Source organism: Styela clava, chromosome 10 (genome assembly GCF_964204865.1).
Source record: "Styela clava chromosome 10, kaStyClav1.hap1.2, whole genome shotgun sequence".
Classification (NCBI taxonomy): Eukaryota; Metazoa; Chordata; class Ascidiacea; order Stolidobranchia; family Styelidae; genus Styela; species Styela clava.
Genome location: NC_135259.1, coordinates 19,588,293 through 19,607,271, shown reverse-complemented (window position 1 = coordinate 19,607,271; position 18,979 = coordinate 19,588,293). Strand labels below are relative to the sequence as shown.

General features: G+C 35.8%; 1 protein-coding gene across 1 annotated transcript; it reads right to left on the bottom strand.

Moving 5' to 3' along the window:
- Positions 1 to 10,568: 10,568 nt before the first annotated feature.
- Positions 10,569 to 13,553, bottom strand: LOC120337682 (NXPE family member 4-like). The gene is made up of 2 exons (XM_039405549.2): positions 12,691 to 13,553; positions 10,569 to 11,576 (listed from the first exon to the last, which is right to left on the bottom strand). Exons 1-2 carry the CDS (start codon positions 13,509 to 13,511, stop codon positions 10,598 to 10,600), a joined length of 1,800 nt encoding a protein of 599 aa, XP_039261483.2. The 5' UTR covers positions 13,512 to 13,553; the 3' UTR covers positions 10,569 to 10,597.
- Positions 13,554 to 18,979: the final 5,426 nt, after the last annotated feature.

The window sequence follows — 18,979 nt, the reverse complement described above, 5'->3', positions numbered from 1 at the left end:
TGATACAAATTCAAAGTTATTCGAAAATGTCAAGAACATGATTTTACTGGGGAAGGGAAACTGCGAAGAAACAAAGCAGGTTTTCAAGCAGCGGCACCCAGAGTTCTAGTACAGGTGGTCCAAGGTTGTCGGCTCCGCGGGCCACAAAATTATTTTTGAAAAGTCGCGGGCCACAATAGTGCCGACTGCCAAGAATAGGTAAACAGTGCAATACAAATCAAACACTTTTATTGTGCAAACACATGGTTATCAGACATAGCCATTCCAGGCTAATAAAATCTGCATTCTATTTTTAGTTTTCTATGATGCCTACATTGTAAGCATATATTCCCGACCAAAATATAGAAAGCCAGATAATAATTTAGACTGCCAAGCACCTCATTCAACTTTGCTAGTTGCCTCAGTTAGCCATAACACTAGTCAATTCAATGACATTAGTGATGTAACAATATGTCAAAAGATTTTTCTAATTAATTTTATTACGAAACAACACGAAATGCGATTTTTGGATTACTCTCCGAATGTGACGCGGGCTACAGATAATGAAGCGGCCTGGGTTTGAACCACCTTGTTCTAGTATATGATTTAGATTTAAAAACCGGCAGATTTTAATATTCAATGTTTTTTCTATATTTTCCTTGTCGAGCAATTGTGACGACACAAGGCTGTATCGAAGAGCATCAAATAGCCTAGAAATGCCGCAATAAACATTTACAAAACTTGATGCGATGAATCAAATTGGTCTGGTAAAGCATCAATGAGAGAGTGAGAATCTCATGGCATTCCTTTTCCGAATTTGAATCCGCAATCTCAGCTTTACCAGTGAAAGTAGCGAATAAGCACCTCGATCGCAAAAGTTTGGACGATTGTAACCAAAAACTGATCATGACATAAAGTCTAACGAACAGTGGTCTAAAACCTTATGATAGCATGAATGAATTTATTATTTTTGCTTTTATCGCACAAACTTACGCTTTGAAAAAGTATTCAAATTTGTGATCACCCTACAGGTCGGGGAGGGGCTGTCCCTTCTATACTCTTAAACACCAGGGATGCTTATAGCAGGAGCGTATTCTTGGGGCTGTATCACTCCAAACCCCCACCCTCACCCCCTTTTTTGTTGTTGTTGAAATGTGAAAAAGCAATGAAAACCCGAACTCGCTGACTGTTACGGTCTAACTTGCCGATTAGAAATTTAAATCCTCCTCCCTCCCCTGTCAAAAATCTCTGGCTCTTGCCTATAGTACCATATAGCAACGTCATTATAATCTGATATCGCATGATTTGATCATTTTTTTACGAAAACATTACATGATCATGACAAAAATATTAAAGATAAGTACATTAACTCAAAATTCCCAGTTTTAATTGACTGTGTGCAAACTACGGTTGATACGCCGGAGTGTATCAAAAATGTTAAAATATCGGGAATCACAATCCCAATTGGGATCTTTTTTCGAAGCTCCCGCCAAAAAAACACCCCCGCCAATGCTCAAAATAAGAAAATTATTAATTTATCCAATTAGGGTTAGGTATACATATTGCGCTAGAAATTCAAATTCTCAAATTATCCCTAGTGCTAACCCCAACCGGATAATTACTTATTTACAACTTGGCGGGGTTGTTTTTCTCAAATCTCACACTTCTCGCATTAGTGCAGGGGGCTTTGTACAAAAAAGTCCACCAATTGTTTCAATCTCACTTTATGAATACTTTAACCTGCTATTCTAAGCCAGAACATTCCACTTCATATACTTACTTACCTTATCCATCAAAATACGACGTATTTATACACATTTCGCTACGAACAAGACTCTACGCACAGCCTTCCATTGCTAGGCTGCTTCCACAACCTAACCAATTCAAATCCAACATAGTGGGACAAGTGTGCTAAAAACAGGGCAAGTGTAGGCACGACGTTTTTGTGACACCACATAGGACGAATCTTCTATAGCGCACCATTTCAGAAGCAACGTTTCTCGATTTTGAATTCACATTTATAGGTTAGTATCAGTGAATTACACTCCCACCTAATACGCTAATAACAGCTTAATAGATAGATTTATTCAATTCTGTGACGGATCAAAGCATCGTCATTCTATGACTTCAGACAATGACGTACTGTAGTTATATGCGTGGATTATTACTTCCTTATGCGTCACTATAAAATTTCAATATACGAATCAATGATATTTAATTTTAGTTTATGCATATCAATCAACTTGCAATATAATTTTAAATGCCTTTTTTTAACAGCAATGAATATTCTCATTTACTCATCCAATATTCGTTTGCAACGCTCAATGAAAACGATGCAACGGCTTCTGATTGAAATCAATCATTAAAGATCGATCAGACTCTTTTCTAATCGCCACGGAGCTCATGTGCAGTCATCACGAACTCCCATGGTCCGCAGACCCCAATTTGGGAAGTTCTAAACTGGGAATACCGGCGGTTCAATAAAGGATATGAAGTTGGAATAAGTGTACAATTTACTTCGAATCAGAGTTAGGAAAAATGTTGACTCCGACGTAACTCAGAAAACAATATATATATTGAGAGAAAAAATATTGGCGTGTGCAAGTCTCCTTTGTCGATAACACTTAGTAAACTTTTGGAGTTGCTGAAAAAAATGTTGCTTCATTATCAACATCACAAGTAAGAAATTCTGACATTGACGAATTACAAATTTCGAATCCAATGTAGACGTCACACTCCGACTTTACAGTAAGTATCAGTAAATTACACTCCTACTTAATACGCTAATAATAGCTTATTAAATATATTTATTCAATTCTTTGGCGGATTAAAGCATCGTCATTCTATGACTTGAGACAATGACGTACTACAGATATATGCGTGGATTATTACTTCCTTATAGGGCATAGATCACTGTACAATTTCAATATACAAATTATTTGTATTTAGTTTTGATCCTGAATATCAATCAACTTTGACATTAATTATGAGAAGCTCTTATTCCAGTGGCGTACTGCATTTTAACCAGGGTTGTGAAGTCGGGAAAAGTTTACAATAGCCCCATAAGTTCCCAAAACATTTTACAAAATGATTTGAATTACCAGCGCAATCTGCATTCCTCAATCTAACCCGAACTAAATAATTACTAATTTTTTTTTGAGGAGGACCTTGAACAAAAGATCCAAGAAATCAAAGTCAGAAGTATTTTAATGGGAGAACGCCGGGAATATATAGTCTCATACGTTGATGGAATTGAATTTAACCAGCACTTAAATGATTAAATTACAAATGGTAAAATATTCTTGCATTACAGTCAAGGAAAATTTAGCATACAATATGATAGCAGATGATATAATAGGCGTCACCGACCTTGGTGCAAATTCTATGAAAAGATGGAAAGTTAGCAGCCAGCTACACACATCTTTACGTTCGTTCTGTAGACACGAATTTTATTTTACTCGTAAAGTGAGAGCAACTGTGGAGTTAGCATGGTTTGGCAAGCAGTGGCAACTTTGGATGGAAAATGTAACCCGGAAATGTCTGTATTTGTGAATGAATGAACATCATGTAATATTTTAAGCAAGGTACCGCTAGTGACTAAAAAGTTAGTGGCACTTTTGTACAAAGCCCCTGCGACTAATGCAAAAATGCGCAATCTGCATTCCCAAAGCGAGTTGACAAATTTGATAATGTGTGACGTAATGAACAATTGTTACCAAACAAATCAGACAATGGATTCGAGTCATCTTCGCAGGAATGAGCTAAATTTTATTGCGGTTAGTTTGCAGGAACTGAAGTGTCGGGAGATTGTTGTTTCAAATGGAAAACGAGATTTTGTTTTATTAACTTAGTTCAACGAGCATTAGATTTATTATTTTTGTTTGAAATTTAGTCTTTTCGAATTTAGTACGTTAAGGTGTTGTAGTTTTTCATCGGGTCTGGTTCACTTTCGTAGACTACCGTAACTGACTTGCATGTATTTTGGCAATATATGTTTTTGTCCTCGTGTGCGAAAAGAGAGGGTTTCAGCGTTACGCATTTAGCAACAAAGACCGAAATGACATTTTGGGGGCAAATATGATATGGGGTGCTTACAATAGCGGAAGAGGTTGATCGGTCCATACACTACTTAAAAACTCCCTGTAAAAGCAAAGTTTGAAAATTATTTCTTACAAAAAAATGATACGCGTTTACAGATTATGTTTTTTGAAGCAGTTGAAAACTCAGAGAGACAAGTGTGCACTGTTCTGTCGTAAAAAAAAAGAATTTAGTCTGCTGGAAACGGTACGTTGAAAAGTGAGGTGCAAGTTTCAGTCAGACAGCTACCGGTATCAGTTGCTACGTTTCGTTGTACATATTGCGTATTTTATCTCATCATTGCTGTGCCAAATCGTCATACGAGTTTAACTAACTGTGAGAACATTTTATGAAATGTACAAAACCACCCTGTCGGATAGCAGCTGCATATTCTTTAGTCCTGGTCGCAGTGATAGTGATTTACAGCATTCTGCTCTGAATATTACAGATTTTGATTTCGAAAATGTTGAAAATTGTGTTTCGCTGGTTAATCGGAATGATGTAGCATCTGCCCTCACTAGTTTTAATAAATCCTCAGTCACTTTAGCACATACCAATATTCGTTCCATTCAAAAAAATTTTGATGAATTGTTTAGACTTGTGTATGAATTAAAATCCTCCCCCTCTATCATAGCAATATCCGAAACTAAATTAAAATCTGACCCTGTTTTAAATATAAATATAGAAAGCTATGATTTCTACCATGCACCGTCAAATTCGAATGCTGGTGGTGTAGGATTGTATATAAAATCTTACTTTTCCCCTAAGTTCATTACCCACTACAGTCTTGATGTTGTAGGATGTGAAGAGCTATGGGTAGAAATTCCTATAACATCTGCTAAATCTACTACTATAATTATTGGTGTGCTTTATCGGCATCCAAACTCTGACTCCCAAGAGTTTTTAAGTAATCTTCAAATTAGCTTACACAATCTATCACAAGATAAAAAAATGTTTTTTATTGTGGGTGACATAAATATCAACCTCTTGCTAATATTAATTTCACAAAGCAATATTTGAATATGCTTCGGTCCCATGCCACAATTCCATTAATCACACACCCAACCAGAGTAACTAGCAGTTCTGCAACCTTACTCGATCATATATACACTAATATATATGATAAGACTATGAAGCCAATTGTGTTAGTTGATAATTTAACTGATCACTATCCCATATTCTGCCACACTGAATTAGAACATATACCTCCCAAGCGTGTCCAAGAGATGAGGCTAGATATGAAACAGTTCAATCCTGAAAATTTTTTGAACGAAGCTCAAACCGTACTTGATAATGAAATTTCTTCCCCACCAAATGGAGCTGATAATTTTAACACATTATTTGATGAATTCATCAATAAACTCGTATATTTAATTGGCAAACATGCCCCATTAAAAAAATTAAGTCGAAAACAACGCCGCTTGATGCAAAAACCGTGGATCACCCCTGGGATTTTACGATCTGCTAAAATTCGAGACAAAATGCACAAATCTTTATTCATAAATGGCACTGATGTCGAAAAGCGGCAGTATAAAAAATACTCCAATACCCTGTCTCATATTAAAAATAGAGCCAAAGCTAATTATTATGCTAAATGTTTTGACAAACATAAAAATGACTCTAGAAAGACCTGAAATACCATAAACTCTATTATCAATCAAAAAAGTAAGAAATCCCATCCTAGCTCGTTATATGATATGAATCGAAATAAATCCATTCAAGATCCAAATGACATGTGTAACCTTTTTAATAGGTATTTTTCCCAAATTGGTCCTTCTCTTGCCTCCTCATTTTCCAATAATAACAAACATGAGTTTTTTAAGTATTTGAATCCCCCTAATAGATCATCTATGTTCTTGGAGGACACCACCCCTTCTGAGATTGAAGCTGGTATTAATTCCCTTCAAACTGGAAAAATTGAGGGGCATGACCATATCTCCATATACCTACTCAAAATATTAAAAACTATAGTTAGTCCAAATTTATGTAGATTTTTCAATACCTCTATGACTATAGGAATATTTCCATCCCATCTAAAGGTTGCCAAAGTAGTACCTGTGTTTAAATCTGGTAACAAGGATTATGTGTCAAATTATCGTTCCATCTCAATTTTATCCTGCCTTTCGATTCTTTTTGAAAAACTGTTACTAAAACGCCTAAATTCATTTCTAGATAAATATTCCATACTAAATAATGATCAATTCGGCTTTTGCAATGGCCACTGCACATCTCATGCAATACTTGAAATTGTTAGTAAATATTATAATATTATAGATGAAGGTTTAGTAGGTTGCGTATATTTTTAGATTTAAAAAAAGCATTTGACACGGTAGATCCTAACATTTTAATTAGTAAATTGAACCATTATGGTGTTCGTGGTGTTGTAAATAAGTTGTTTGCTAGTTACTTAGAAGGTAGATATCAATTTGTTTGCTTCGCTGGTTCTGAATCTGGAAGAGAAAGGGTGTCCGTGGGGGTTCCTCAAGGCTCAGTATTGGGACCTACTTTATTTCTAATCCACATTAATGATATAATCAATGCCACCAGTGCCCTAATAAACCTTTTCGCGGATGACACTAGCGCTACATCCTCTGCAGCAAACCTGGAAAACTTGGAGCTAAAAGTTAATAGGGAACTAGTTGAGATATCTAATTGGCTAACTTCAAATAAGCTGACTGTAAATCCTAGCAAGACACATGTCATGGTAATAAACTGTAGTAAAAATTCCAACATCATCCCAAAATTCATCTTAAATGACTCTATATTGACCACCTGTAACTCTGTGAAGTATCTCGGTGTAACTTTAGATAGCAAAATTAATTGGCAAGTACATATTGAATTACTAGCAGGCAGGTTATCTCGAGCAATTGGTGCGATGACCAAATTGAACCGATTCGTTCCAAAAAGGGTATTAAGAACTGTTTACTTTTCATTATTCTACTCCCATCTACAATATGGAATTGTGGCAAAAATCTATTAAAGTTACTGGACCAAATATCTGGAATAATATTCCTGATTCGATTAAAGAGTCATCTTATAGTAGCTTCAAAAAAAAATTAATGAAGCATTTCATTGATAAGTACTATTGATGTGATTGTGTCAATTTAGTAATATTAATATTCATTCAGCACATAAAGCTGTTGTTGCATCTTTTCTCTGTGTATTCCATTATTACTAGCATATAATATTTCCTGTTTGGTTTTAATTTTAATTCTGCATAGTTGTACCTGTTGCCAAACCAGCTGTTGAAGCTACTGTAGTTCGTAGATACGATCATGACTAATGCATCTATATCATCTTTATGGAAGTATTGCACATGCATTAGTTAACAGCTCTGTTTTATTTGTGATCTCAAAGTAATGACACCCCTTGATCCTATGAATAACAACTGTGGCTGTTTCTATTTCAAATGAGTTGTATTCTATAAGTGTGTATTTGCTGGTTTATTAATAATAATGAGACTAAATACTTGTAAATTGAAAAGCTGTGGTTTCTCAGTTTCTCGCTGTCAATATTGAGCAGGCGAACTTGGACTCATTTTATCTCAGCAATTTGAATCACACCCGAAATTAGCAATGAAATATACCCTTGCTAACAATTTACATGAGAAAGGTCACAACTCATTATCTTGTGATGATCTATGGTGATTGACTGGGGGGCTGATTTCATTCCTCTTCACTGTTTCAAAATTATGTTATTTCCAAAGTTATATATTAGTAACAGTTGCATATTTGCCATAATTGCTTTTTACATATATATATATATATATATATATATATGAATTTGTATGTGCATTTGGGAATGCCTTGTTTTTTATATAGTTTATTTATTGCTTTATTTATAGTGTTGCTTAACTATGCAAACTGTAGTCTGAATGCGACATCCGAGGATATCCAGCAAACCTCAAGTTAATTACACCAAATCCAAATGTAGTGCGTTTAATTATTTTATTCACATTAACACTTAATAAAAGATGCCCCGATAAAGAGTGTAGTGCATTTTTCCAAAAATATGTTCTCATTTTGGTATGCTGTATCCTTAGATGCATCGGATGGATTTATACATATATAAATATATGTCCATTAACATAATATCCTAACTTGTAAAACTTTGAAATCAATGTGACTGTGCTCAACAAATAACTTAGTTTATTGTCGTTATTGTTGGGGAATATGTTTTTTAATTCTCCAAGTTGCTGATTTATATTCTAATCCACTTGTCTGGGCTCTACTGCCTATTATGAACTACTAATATTTATGTGCATTCATCTTATCATCTATTCACTGATATTGCACATTTCCTCTATTATCACCTAATCTGTGTAAGATATGAATTTGATATTATTGTCAATCATACTGTATATTTATTTAGCAACAACGCACCATCTGCAGTCTCAGAATATGCAATGTTATTTCAGACATGAGATTACTCTTAACCAATTTTCCTGTTCAAGGGGCTGTATATGCTGTCATGCATAATATATAATAATGTTCAAGGTGACTTACTGTAGCAATAATCTTGTGCATAAACTTGGAAACTATACTATAAAAACACTTTTCTAGATAATGTCTTTTTTTTCATTCTTCTTGTGTGATATGCACTTACCGTACATTCCTGGGCAAGATATAATTTAATTTCTGGGTGTCAAATTTTCAAATGAATACAATATAATATTACAAAATATTAGAGCAATTACTAAATAATGTACTTATTTTGAATTAATCGGTATCTCAATTTTTGCAATCTGAATTCCCTTATTACTATATATTTTACTGTTGCAGGCACTCAGGTACAAAAAATGACATGTTAACACCCTGTTGCGGTAATCCTTTCATTTTCCTTCTACTTCTGTCTGAAATTAGATCGGGCCACTAACAATTGTGTGCATATTGAACCCATCTGGGAAATGGCTTTTCGATTAATTACCGGATTTTCAATTTTAGGCAGAATGAAACTGTAGTTTATAATTTAACATTGGGGGTTCTTCATTCTCTTTTTCAATTATTCCCTGAAATTAAGTTCCATTAGTATTCCACTACTAGCCCTACAAGTCTCATTTTATTTCTGGCTTTTAATGCCTTCATGCACAATATTTCACTTAATAGGTACTTTCTAAGCGAGAAAACTCAAGTATTTATACACCTATCTCATTCTAGCAAATTGATGGAGTATATTAGCATCACCTATGGATGTGCACCTTCATTGGAAACATACTATTAAATTTACAGTGCGCTTCATTTAACAAAATAAAACCCACAAAAAGTATATACTGTATTATTTTGCATGTCCCAGCTTAAGCTCAATTTTGAGATTTTTCTTTTTTTTTTCTTTTCCTTTTTCTCTGTACCTTATAAACTGTTCCAATTTATTTTGTTACTTTGTAGTGATTTTGTTTAACGTCTTTTTATATATGCTGCCTAAAGTCTTTCACCATTCACACAAAAAGTTATTGTGTATCCTTCAACTTTAAAAACCCGATTCCACGCAATTGATGCATCCATATACTCAAAAATACATATATCCATGTAAAATTTGACCAATACCCTACTTGATCAAGTGTGCAACATGTTTGAAATTCTATTTAACTTTAAACGCCTATTGTGTATACGCAAATATTTTAGTAATTTTTCTTTCTTTCCATGAAAATTTAACGTTGTTTTTGGACACAACTAAACATATCTGAAGCATTTTTTATTCATGTTTATAACAGACTCCGATGACCGCGTGGTCGTATCGTTGCCACCCAGTCTATACCGAGAACTGTTTCGCTTATTATTAATCATGTTTTTGTTGTGTATATGTTTTCTGGTGGACAAAACAAATAAACTCTCTCTCTTTAAACTACCGACTTTTCAAGAGATTGAGACACGTGTCCCTGAAAGGATATATCCGCTCTTTGTACGCTATACAGACTTAGATATTATGATCAACAAGAAAACATACGTGACAATTTCGTCAGACACAATTTTGAAAAAAATAAAGTAAAGTGAAACCTAGGATACCACGAAGGCCCTAATACATCCACATTTGACCTGCAACAAGTACTTGCCATAAACTAATCCGCACCTAGGTTTGTATATACGACGATAATTTATTATCCCTCCTTTTCTGCGCACTATGATTCACCGTCGATAGGTTGGTTTTCGGGAAGTCATTGTTATATTTGTCATGAAGCGATAGCTCCAGGGGGTACAAATGAAATAGCATCCTGTTTTCACACAGCTATACAGTTTGTCGTACTGGTACCGATGTGCGATATTTGTGTCCTTGTTTGCGAGCCATTCATTGCTCTTGTATATACTTACATATTGCATTTGACGTTTCGTATTTTTTAAAGAAATAAATTTTCACAAATGTCCGGACCCCAGTAATTTTGAAGTTTGATAAACGGACCCTTGGTGAAAATAGTTTAGTAGCCCTGCCCTAGGATACCCCACCCCCGTCTATGTGGATATCCCACTCCCAAGTAGGTTTGGGGGTAGGAAGATCTTCATATAGTCCAATAACTTGAATGTAATTACCGTGTTTTTATCACTTTTTATTAAGAGCACAAATACGAATTGAAAATACGCATTTGTTGTCGTAAAAGATCATTTAATACGTGCACTTTTTTGTTCATGATAACGCTTGCCATATCCCAAAATTGCAAATATATAACCCCTTTCATATTTCCCAGAACGCTCCTCATCAGAATTTCTTGCCGGTACATTATCCATTCACTCGGCTGTACTTCCCAAGGTGAGTGCGGTATTATACCGGCAATATAAAAAGTTACATCAGGAGATCGAGATAATAATCGTAGCATAGCTTTCTTGATTTTCACAAGTCGATTCAAGAAAACATCGGGATGATATCCTCCAAAGTGTGGACCAAACGAAACCAGAAAATGAGTTTCTCGCCCGGCATGTTTTATCGAATCTATCGTATTCGATATGTACGGGTGAAATAAAGGCGGACCAGGTCCGTGTAGCGGAGGTCCATGCCCACGGTAATGTAATGTTATATTATGAATTTTACTAAATGTATTTTGCGGTTCTGACCAACCAAAACGCGAAAACAGTTTTCCCGTGGATCGGGATATACCGTACATAAACCTAAACCACTGGGAGGCAACAGAATCGCCAACGACATAAATATACTTGTTCTTCATGCATTGAACGAATCGTATGTCACCAAATTCTCCGAGCAAACATTGAAATGATGTCCAAGACCGACCTTCAAACCATCCAGTGGCTTTTTGAGGATCCAAGTACACTGATGGAGGTTTTCCTTTTGAACATGTTTCTAATTTTCTTTTCATTTTCACTGGTCGTTTTCTGATGGAAAATGCTACCGGGTCGCCAGATCCAACAGCTGCAGGTTCAATACGGTACTTATTACGACGAAATGCTTTACCTCCGTCTTTATCGACTATTTTTTCCAATTGATTTTCTAAAGCAGGGCATTCTCCCGAAGTAGTTTTCACACAGAACCAAGGTTCGCCATTGTGTTGGTTACTATGATCACATAAATCGGAATCGCTGAAATAGAGGAATAGATTTCAACGCGAAGAAGCTACAGCATCGCTTGGTTGAAATAATGATATTCCATTCCAACCTGGATTGTGCTCGGGGTTTAAATAAATGTTGGCCCCGACTAGGAGAAAATCGAATTTTATTAACAAAACATTTTGCCGTGTGCAAGTTAAAAACAATTAGTGATATCAATGTTTTTATTTTTATTTTTATCACCGATGAAAGTCTGCAAGAATCTAGACCAAACACCTCATCCAGAGCGTAATAAATAGGATAGGCAAGGACAAACTGGAAAGACTGTTTTATTCCCAGAAATAGTATAACCCTACATACCCTGTTTCCCCCAAAACAAGACTGGGTCTTATTTCAATTTTCTTCCGAAATATGACACCAGGGCTTATTTTCGGGGGATGTCTTATATTTTCATTTATCAAAAATCAAATTACGAAGTAGAGAATTATGAGATCTTCAAATATATATACAAAATATGAAAATCGATATCCATTTACTTATAACACGTTTTTTTTATTCAAAATAACTGCAAAACATAAATTTTCAATCATTTAAAACGTGTAGGAGTGATTTCTTGCAATCGACTAGGTCAAAAAAGTTTTTTGCGCTCTCGACTAGGTCTTATTCTAAGGGAAACACGGTATCAGTTGATGCTTGTACAGTGCCTTGTTTGTTTGATCGTCGTTTAATAAAAGTTATTTCGGGTGGGACTTACCGTACCGTGCTTGAGATAGTTTATTTTTTTATTGGACTACGAATTGTAATTGAGTATGCACATTTAGTTAGACATTGCATATTTGCCAGTTTACCTCCGTAACATTGGAGCAATAGGTTAAACTCAAAGATACCAATCGATATTTTTGCTAAGACTTTGACTCAATGGGTATTTTTTTATCGTTCGGGGATGTTTAGTAGCAGTATCACCCGCAATTTCTGGCTGGTTATGGATATGTAAATTTAAAAACGCAAACTCGCAAAAACACTTTTGAATAAGAATCAAATTTTTTTTACAGTGGTAAAATATACAAAAAAAATCTGGGGTCAAAGGTCGGGGAAACATCCATTATTTTCAGTTCCGCATAAAGACAAGAAGTATACTTTGACTTACTTGTATTTATCCCACAAATCCATGTCGCATATCGAATATTCTCTCTGTTTAAATGAGTTTATAAACGAAGTGTTTTTGATGATCAATTCTTCATTCATTTTGCTCGTGATCAACATATTTAAATAAACTGTTTCCTTCGGTGATTGCAGGAATACACGGACAAAACCTCTACCTTGCCAAGGTAACGGGCATTCCACTCCGTATGTACCGTTTTGGTTGTCCTTTACAGTACACGACACACCACCGTCGATAATTCGCTCTGAGCGATAAAGGGATGCTTTATAATAATCTCCGCCTTGGGATTTCGGGTTGTTTTTCCGATCATATGATTTTATCAGTCCTTTCCATGTATTTCCTTCAAAATATTTCCGCTTTTTGTCAAATGTTACTACAGACTGTTTTGCCGAAGTTACACCATTGATTGAAGATGCTGATCTACCGGTTTCGATTTCCTGTAGCATATGTCGTACTTCCGGGAATATATCCAACCACTTGCCACCTAAAATGCGCTTGTCCTTCGATTTGAAAGATAAATTGAATTCGTGCATAATTAGACTGGAAAGGCTAACAATATCTGCCTTTTTAATTGGTTCCGTAGCTTTACTGCGATATGCATCACCTTGATTTCTATAGTTCCCATGCGTGGCAATCTCACCAAACTCGGTTTTCCTTGTCAAAATCGAAAATTTTAGGTTTTCATTGTTATTCCAGGCTGCTCCATTAAGCCCGAAATAAGGGCGTTTTCTGCTAACATATATCAGAGTCGACAAGATACACAATGATATAAAAATTACAAAAAAATGTAGAAAGGTCGCTGACATTAGTCCGTATCTGTTGCAACTTGCAGGTCAACTCTGTCTATACCTTTTCTATGCGGTGTACTCGACTAATTATTGCGGGAAGCCCCGAGGCAGTAATCAATTTGTTACATGTGTTTATAGTATTAATTGTGACGAGGACCACGAAAAAAAACTTGTTATGAATTTTATTTCGTGTTACTTTTTAAAGTTTACCGTGTATTAGTCCCAGTATGTCCCCCAGCTTTTCATTTTAGGGGGGGGGGGGGGGTCGAAATGAAATGTAACGATTGGGAAATTTTGAAAAATAGGTTGGAAGCTTGATTTTAGATAACCTATCATCGCAGTTTGTTATGTAATAAAATAATAATTATATTAGTTAGGTGATAGAATACCCGAGGAATAACACGTGGACAACACGACAACAACAAGAAATTTGCAACTGATAGTGACTAATGAAGTTACTTGCTCATCTAGCATATGACATCGTATGAATGACTCCTTATGGCTTGTTTTGTTACACAAAAAACATCCTAATGTATATATATATATATCGTCATGCTAATACCCGAATTGCGTAAGTCATTTTTGGCGATTTTGAATTTTTTTATGAAATAGGTATTTATGTAATGCTGCGCACCTGTTTGTTAACTCAGATTTTATTTTAAGAATTCCGAAACCCATAAAAATGGAGATTTAGTATGACATGCACATTTGTGCAATTGTTTCGTCATAATGAATTGTTGTTGAATGTTGAATAATGAACATTGTTACGGCAGGACTATTGTGACGTCACGAAGGCAAAATAACCTCGTCGAAGTATTTTCGAGTTTTGCATCTCGGATTCTAGCTTAGCGCGTATTAATTTGGATTTATACAACAGTATTGGAAATATTAGGAATACGTGCACTTGTGATATTCACTATCCGAGTCCAATTCCACCTTGGTTGGCTTTTATATTAGGTGCATTTTATTCTTTATATTCAATCTAGTCTTATTTCGGTGGATGTGCAGAACGTGTTATATTGATGAAATATATTTATTTCAACATAAAAAATAATGTAACTGAAACAGATTAGCTATTTTGGGGATTAGACATTGTAGATACTGAGAATTACATTCGTTTTTGGAATGTTTAGTTTTCATGACAGGTGCACATAGTAAAGTTGCAAAATTGCGTATGTCCCCAAGTCATAGACACATTTCTGCCTAGGTCACAGTGCGCCATTATGACGTCACTTAACTGCTTCATACAAATTAACTTAAATCAGGTTCAAAAAATTGAACCATGGCAAATTATTGACTCTCAATGACATAACAATATCATTAGAACGTTTTTTTACGTTTTTCTCAAAACTGCTAAAAATGACTTACGCAATTCGGTTATTAGCGTGACGATATATAACAAAATGCCAGCATAGTTTAGTTAACATAGTGTATGTGTACATTATATATATATACGTGTAATTCGGGTTGGCTTAAAATCAGTTATTCAAAACGTGGCTCCAATTCAAGTAATTGTCTGTCAGTCTGGACCGAAGTTTTGATTTGTTAAGGTTCTTAATTGTGTTGTTAGTAAGACTGATGCTGGAAAATTAACTTTTTATATCAGGAGAAATGACTTCCAAACCTTGCAGCATATATTCGCGTAAAAATTTCCCTTCAACAAACGGTGGATTTTTTAGCGACGTTGCTGGCTATAATATCGCTATGATTGAATTGTTACGAAATACACGTGCTTGCTTAAACTGTGATAATGATGTAACAATTGGCGGTATCTAAAACGCATAAAGTGTTAAACGTATCAGTGTTATTTAAGTTAAGTTTAACCGTCAAAGGTTAAATTATCTCACAGTTCGGCGGGCCATTTCAAATCGTTACGCGGGTCGTAATTGGTATGTGATTTCCTTATCTACACTGATAAATATGCCATATTCTATATATTTAAATACAGATATACTTGAGTTAGGAATTACAGTGTAGAATCGCACCACAAAATTAGAGGGGGTGTTTGAAATTTTAGGGGGAGGGGGAAGGGAAATCACTGATTAGGCCAGTGGTTCTCAACCTTTTTTCATTCGTGGCCCACTTTTTGTCGCACGAAAGTCCCGTGGCCCACTAATTTTTTTATGCTTGAAGAAACTACTAACTTAAAAAACAAATAACAACAGATCATATTTCAGAATGAATTTTTATTCCGACCATAGAATGTGTTTGTTGCGTCACAATGCATTTTTACAACGAGGCATGTTTTGCAATTGGATATATTGTTTTTTCAAGACGCGTGAAGCTGATTATGTTACCGAATCAATTTTTCCAATCAACAACCCTTGCAATTTATAATTGGTCTGTGGCCCACCTCAAAATGTCTCTGTGGCTCACTGGTTGAGAACCAGTGGATTAGGCCTACCTCGCCCGACTGTTTACATGAATCTGTAGGTTTCTGTGTCATATTACAATACTCTTATTCAACTAACCGACAAAGAACTAAAATTAAAGACAGAAAACAGCGGTATAGATAGAACCTGACTTGAGTACATAGCGTGAATACAAGTTCTGGATTGAGAACTTAGTACTAAGTCATCTAATGCCGTTTCCGAACTGCGGTCGATTTTCGCTAGGGCGGTTTTTTTGAAAGTAGAAAAATAATTCGACTTTATGTGAATGGTAAGCGACAAAGTTCACGAAAAACGATATAGAATCTCTCCCTGTCTACGCCTATGGCAACATTGACATTCTAGACCAGGACTTCTTAAACTGAGTCATTGGCTCTCCTAGGTCCGGGGATACATTAATTTAAGGAAAATTGACATAGATTTGTTTAATTCTTCCTCTACAATGCATTTATCTTTTGCTGTCGTTTGCTAGCTTTTTCATTATTATCAACACGACGCATAAAATAAACGCGTAAAAGCAGAACTAGCAAATCTGTATAGAAAAACAGCTCGGAGTGTTTTAAAAAAGAAACAAGGTTCGCAACATCTGATTTAGTCAATTGAATATAACAAACGGTGTTCGTGCAGCTTTTAACAAAATTTTTCGAAAAGGATTCGACGGAATTACATTATATTGAAAAATATTCTGAGATTTTGGAAACATAGTAAGACTACGTCCAGTTCTTTAGCCAATAGCTCATATCGACCAAAATTGAAATTGGACTATATTCCAGCGTGCTACTACAACTTTTTAACAAAGGATAATATTTATTTCGGGGAAGAAAAAAACCGAAAACTTGACGTAAAGCATATGGCGAACGTATGGGTATAGGAACAGATAAACAATTATTTGTTTTAGATGCATGGACTTGATGATAGAGGAAGCCATAACCGACCAGCGGCGACGTGAACCACCTAACGACGACGAGAAGTCCAGCAATCCCCTCGCACGAACCCACGCAGGGTTATCGGATGCTAACGCTTAGCACGATGCGCCACAACGCCGAGCTTTTGACTATTGTCGGACATTGAATTTAAAGTTTTGCTTGGATGGTGAAATATATTTTCTGGAATGACCGGACTGTGGTTTTGTAAACGGATATTTGGTGAAAATAGTTGAGTAGCTGTCACCTAACCCAGGGGTTCTCAAACTTTTCGTGTTGCGGAGCCCTTGAAAAGGTTGACTATTATTCACGGAGACCCAAAATAAATTTTAAAATTGTTACTTTCCGATTAATATTACTGAGTAAGTTAAAAACGCTTATTTAGTCATTGTAATCACAAAATTTGGTGATATGTTAGGTTTTTTTGGTTATCCATCGTAGTAACTGAAATCGAAACACAGTCAATTGTGCGCGTGATGTGATGTACCTGCAATAAAATAAATTTCAATCGTTCGTATTTTGCCCAGACCTTGTAATTTTTTAAACGGCGATATCTTGCAAAGAATCTGAGTGGCAGACCTGCGATGGGACGGAGTTAGTGTTGAAAAAACGGCTTAAATTTGTCGAATTGCTATAATCTGCCACTCTATCAGTCATGATTACGATTTAATCGGGACGGGCACAAATATCTTATCAAACTACTGGGGTGGCACCAGTAGTAGGTATGTTCTTTTATGGACAATATGACTTTGCTTCTAATATCTTATGATAACAGCGTCGTTCAGGATAAACGGTAGTCCACAAGAATTTCGTTTCATAGTTTCTCATTTTTTGTCCGCGGATTGCGTGGTAATTTGAGAAGTAATGATTTTTATTGTCGTGAGTCAGCACAACTGCAGGGTACATTGAACACAATTAACCAATAAACAAGTCATTTCCAAAATGCCCGCATCGGTCATGAATTGCGCAATTGTAAATTGTACTTATTGAGTTTTAAAGCCGACCTGGGGATTTTTGAAACGGCGATATCTCGCTTAAAAATAATCTCGAGTGCTAAAGAACAAATCATATTTGACAAATACCCAAAATACGATTTCATTTTATTTATAGTTGGCAGTTTATCACGTATTTTATGTTATTTTAGAATAGTAAACCTTTATTTTAGTAATCTCGAATCAAACGTAACGATGAGTACCATTAAATTACTATGACAATACAATTTAAATGCTCGCATCGATCACGGATTGAATATTTTACGCAACAGAAATCTTGTTATCCGCTGATTTTTTTTTTTTTGTCGAGAAGAATGTTCCGCGGAAATTTCCGATTTCAATCTTGACCCCCCCTCCCTCTTAAGAATCCTGGCTGCGCTCCCGCTTATAAATATTTTTTGAATTCCGCCTCTATGCCATATTTCGTGGCTATACTGTTGTCAAATTTTATTAAAGCTGTTATTGCGTCTTTGGACGGTTACAAAATTAGCAAAGTCAGTATTTTGAAAAGTAATCGAATAGCTCGCGGAGCCCCAGGGTTTCTCTCGCGGAGCCCTGGGGCTCCGTACAGAGCACTTTGAGAACCTACGAGTCCTAACCAGCCAGCGGTTACGGTATGTGATCCAACTTCTTGCCGAGGAGTCAAGCAATCATCTCCCATAATATTACCCCACGGGATTCCACCCATGCAGGGTAATCATAGGTTTAATGACAAGCATAATTAGTACAAACGCTTAGCACAATCGTCAAACGCCACTCATATACCTCAACACCTCTTTGAAAACAGATACAAAAGCAGACTGGACTCAAAATAGAAAGACATACACTGGTTTTCATCCCATTTAGCATATATTCAAGTCAACCGCCACTCATATACCTTAAGACCTCTTCAAAAACAGATACAAAAGCAGACTGGACTCAGAATAGAACGACATACACTGGTATTCATCTGGCTTAGCATATTTATATTCAATTGGTCCAAACTTTGGAAATCCACCAAAGTTGTATTTTCTAACTGCCCGATGTCGGGAAGTGTACTAAAGCGGGTTAGCTTGCGCAAAAAGATGAGGGCGGGATTTTTCCCAATCTGGAGTTGATTGTAAACATACCCTGATTTCATGGCCCCAGCTCTCAACAATGCTTCCCCCGCAAAATATACAGATGAAAAACAGACAAAAAAT

Bases quoted from the DNA above. Each gene is read 5' to 3' on its own strand.
- LOC120337682 (XM_039405549.2), bottom strand. From the start codon at position 13,511: ATGTCAGCGACCTTTCTACATTTTTTTGTAATTTTTATATCATTGTGT. The intron at 11,577-12,690 runs GTAAGTCAAAGT...CCTCTATTTCAG, and splicing joins GATTTGTGGGATAAATACAA to CGATTCCGATTTATGTGATC.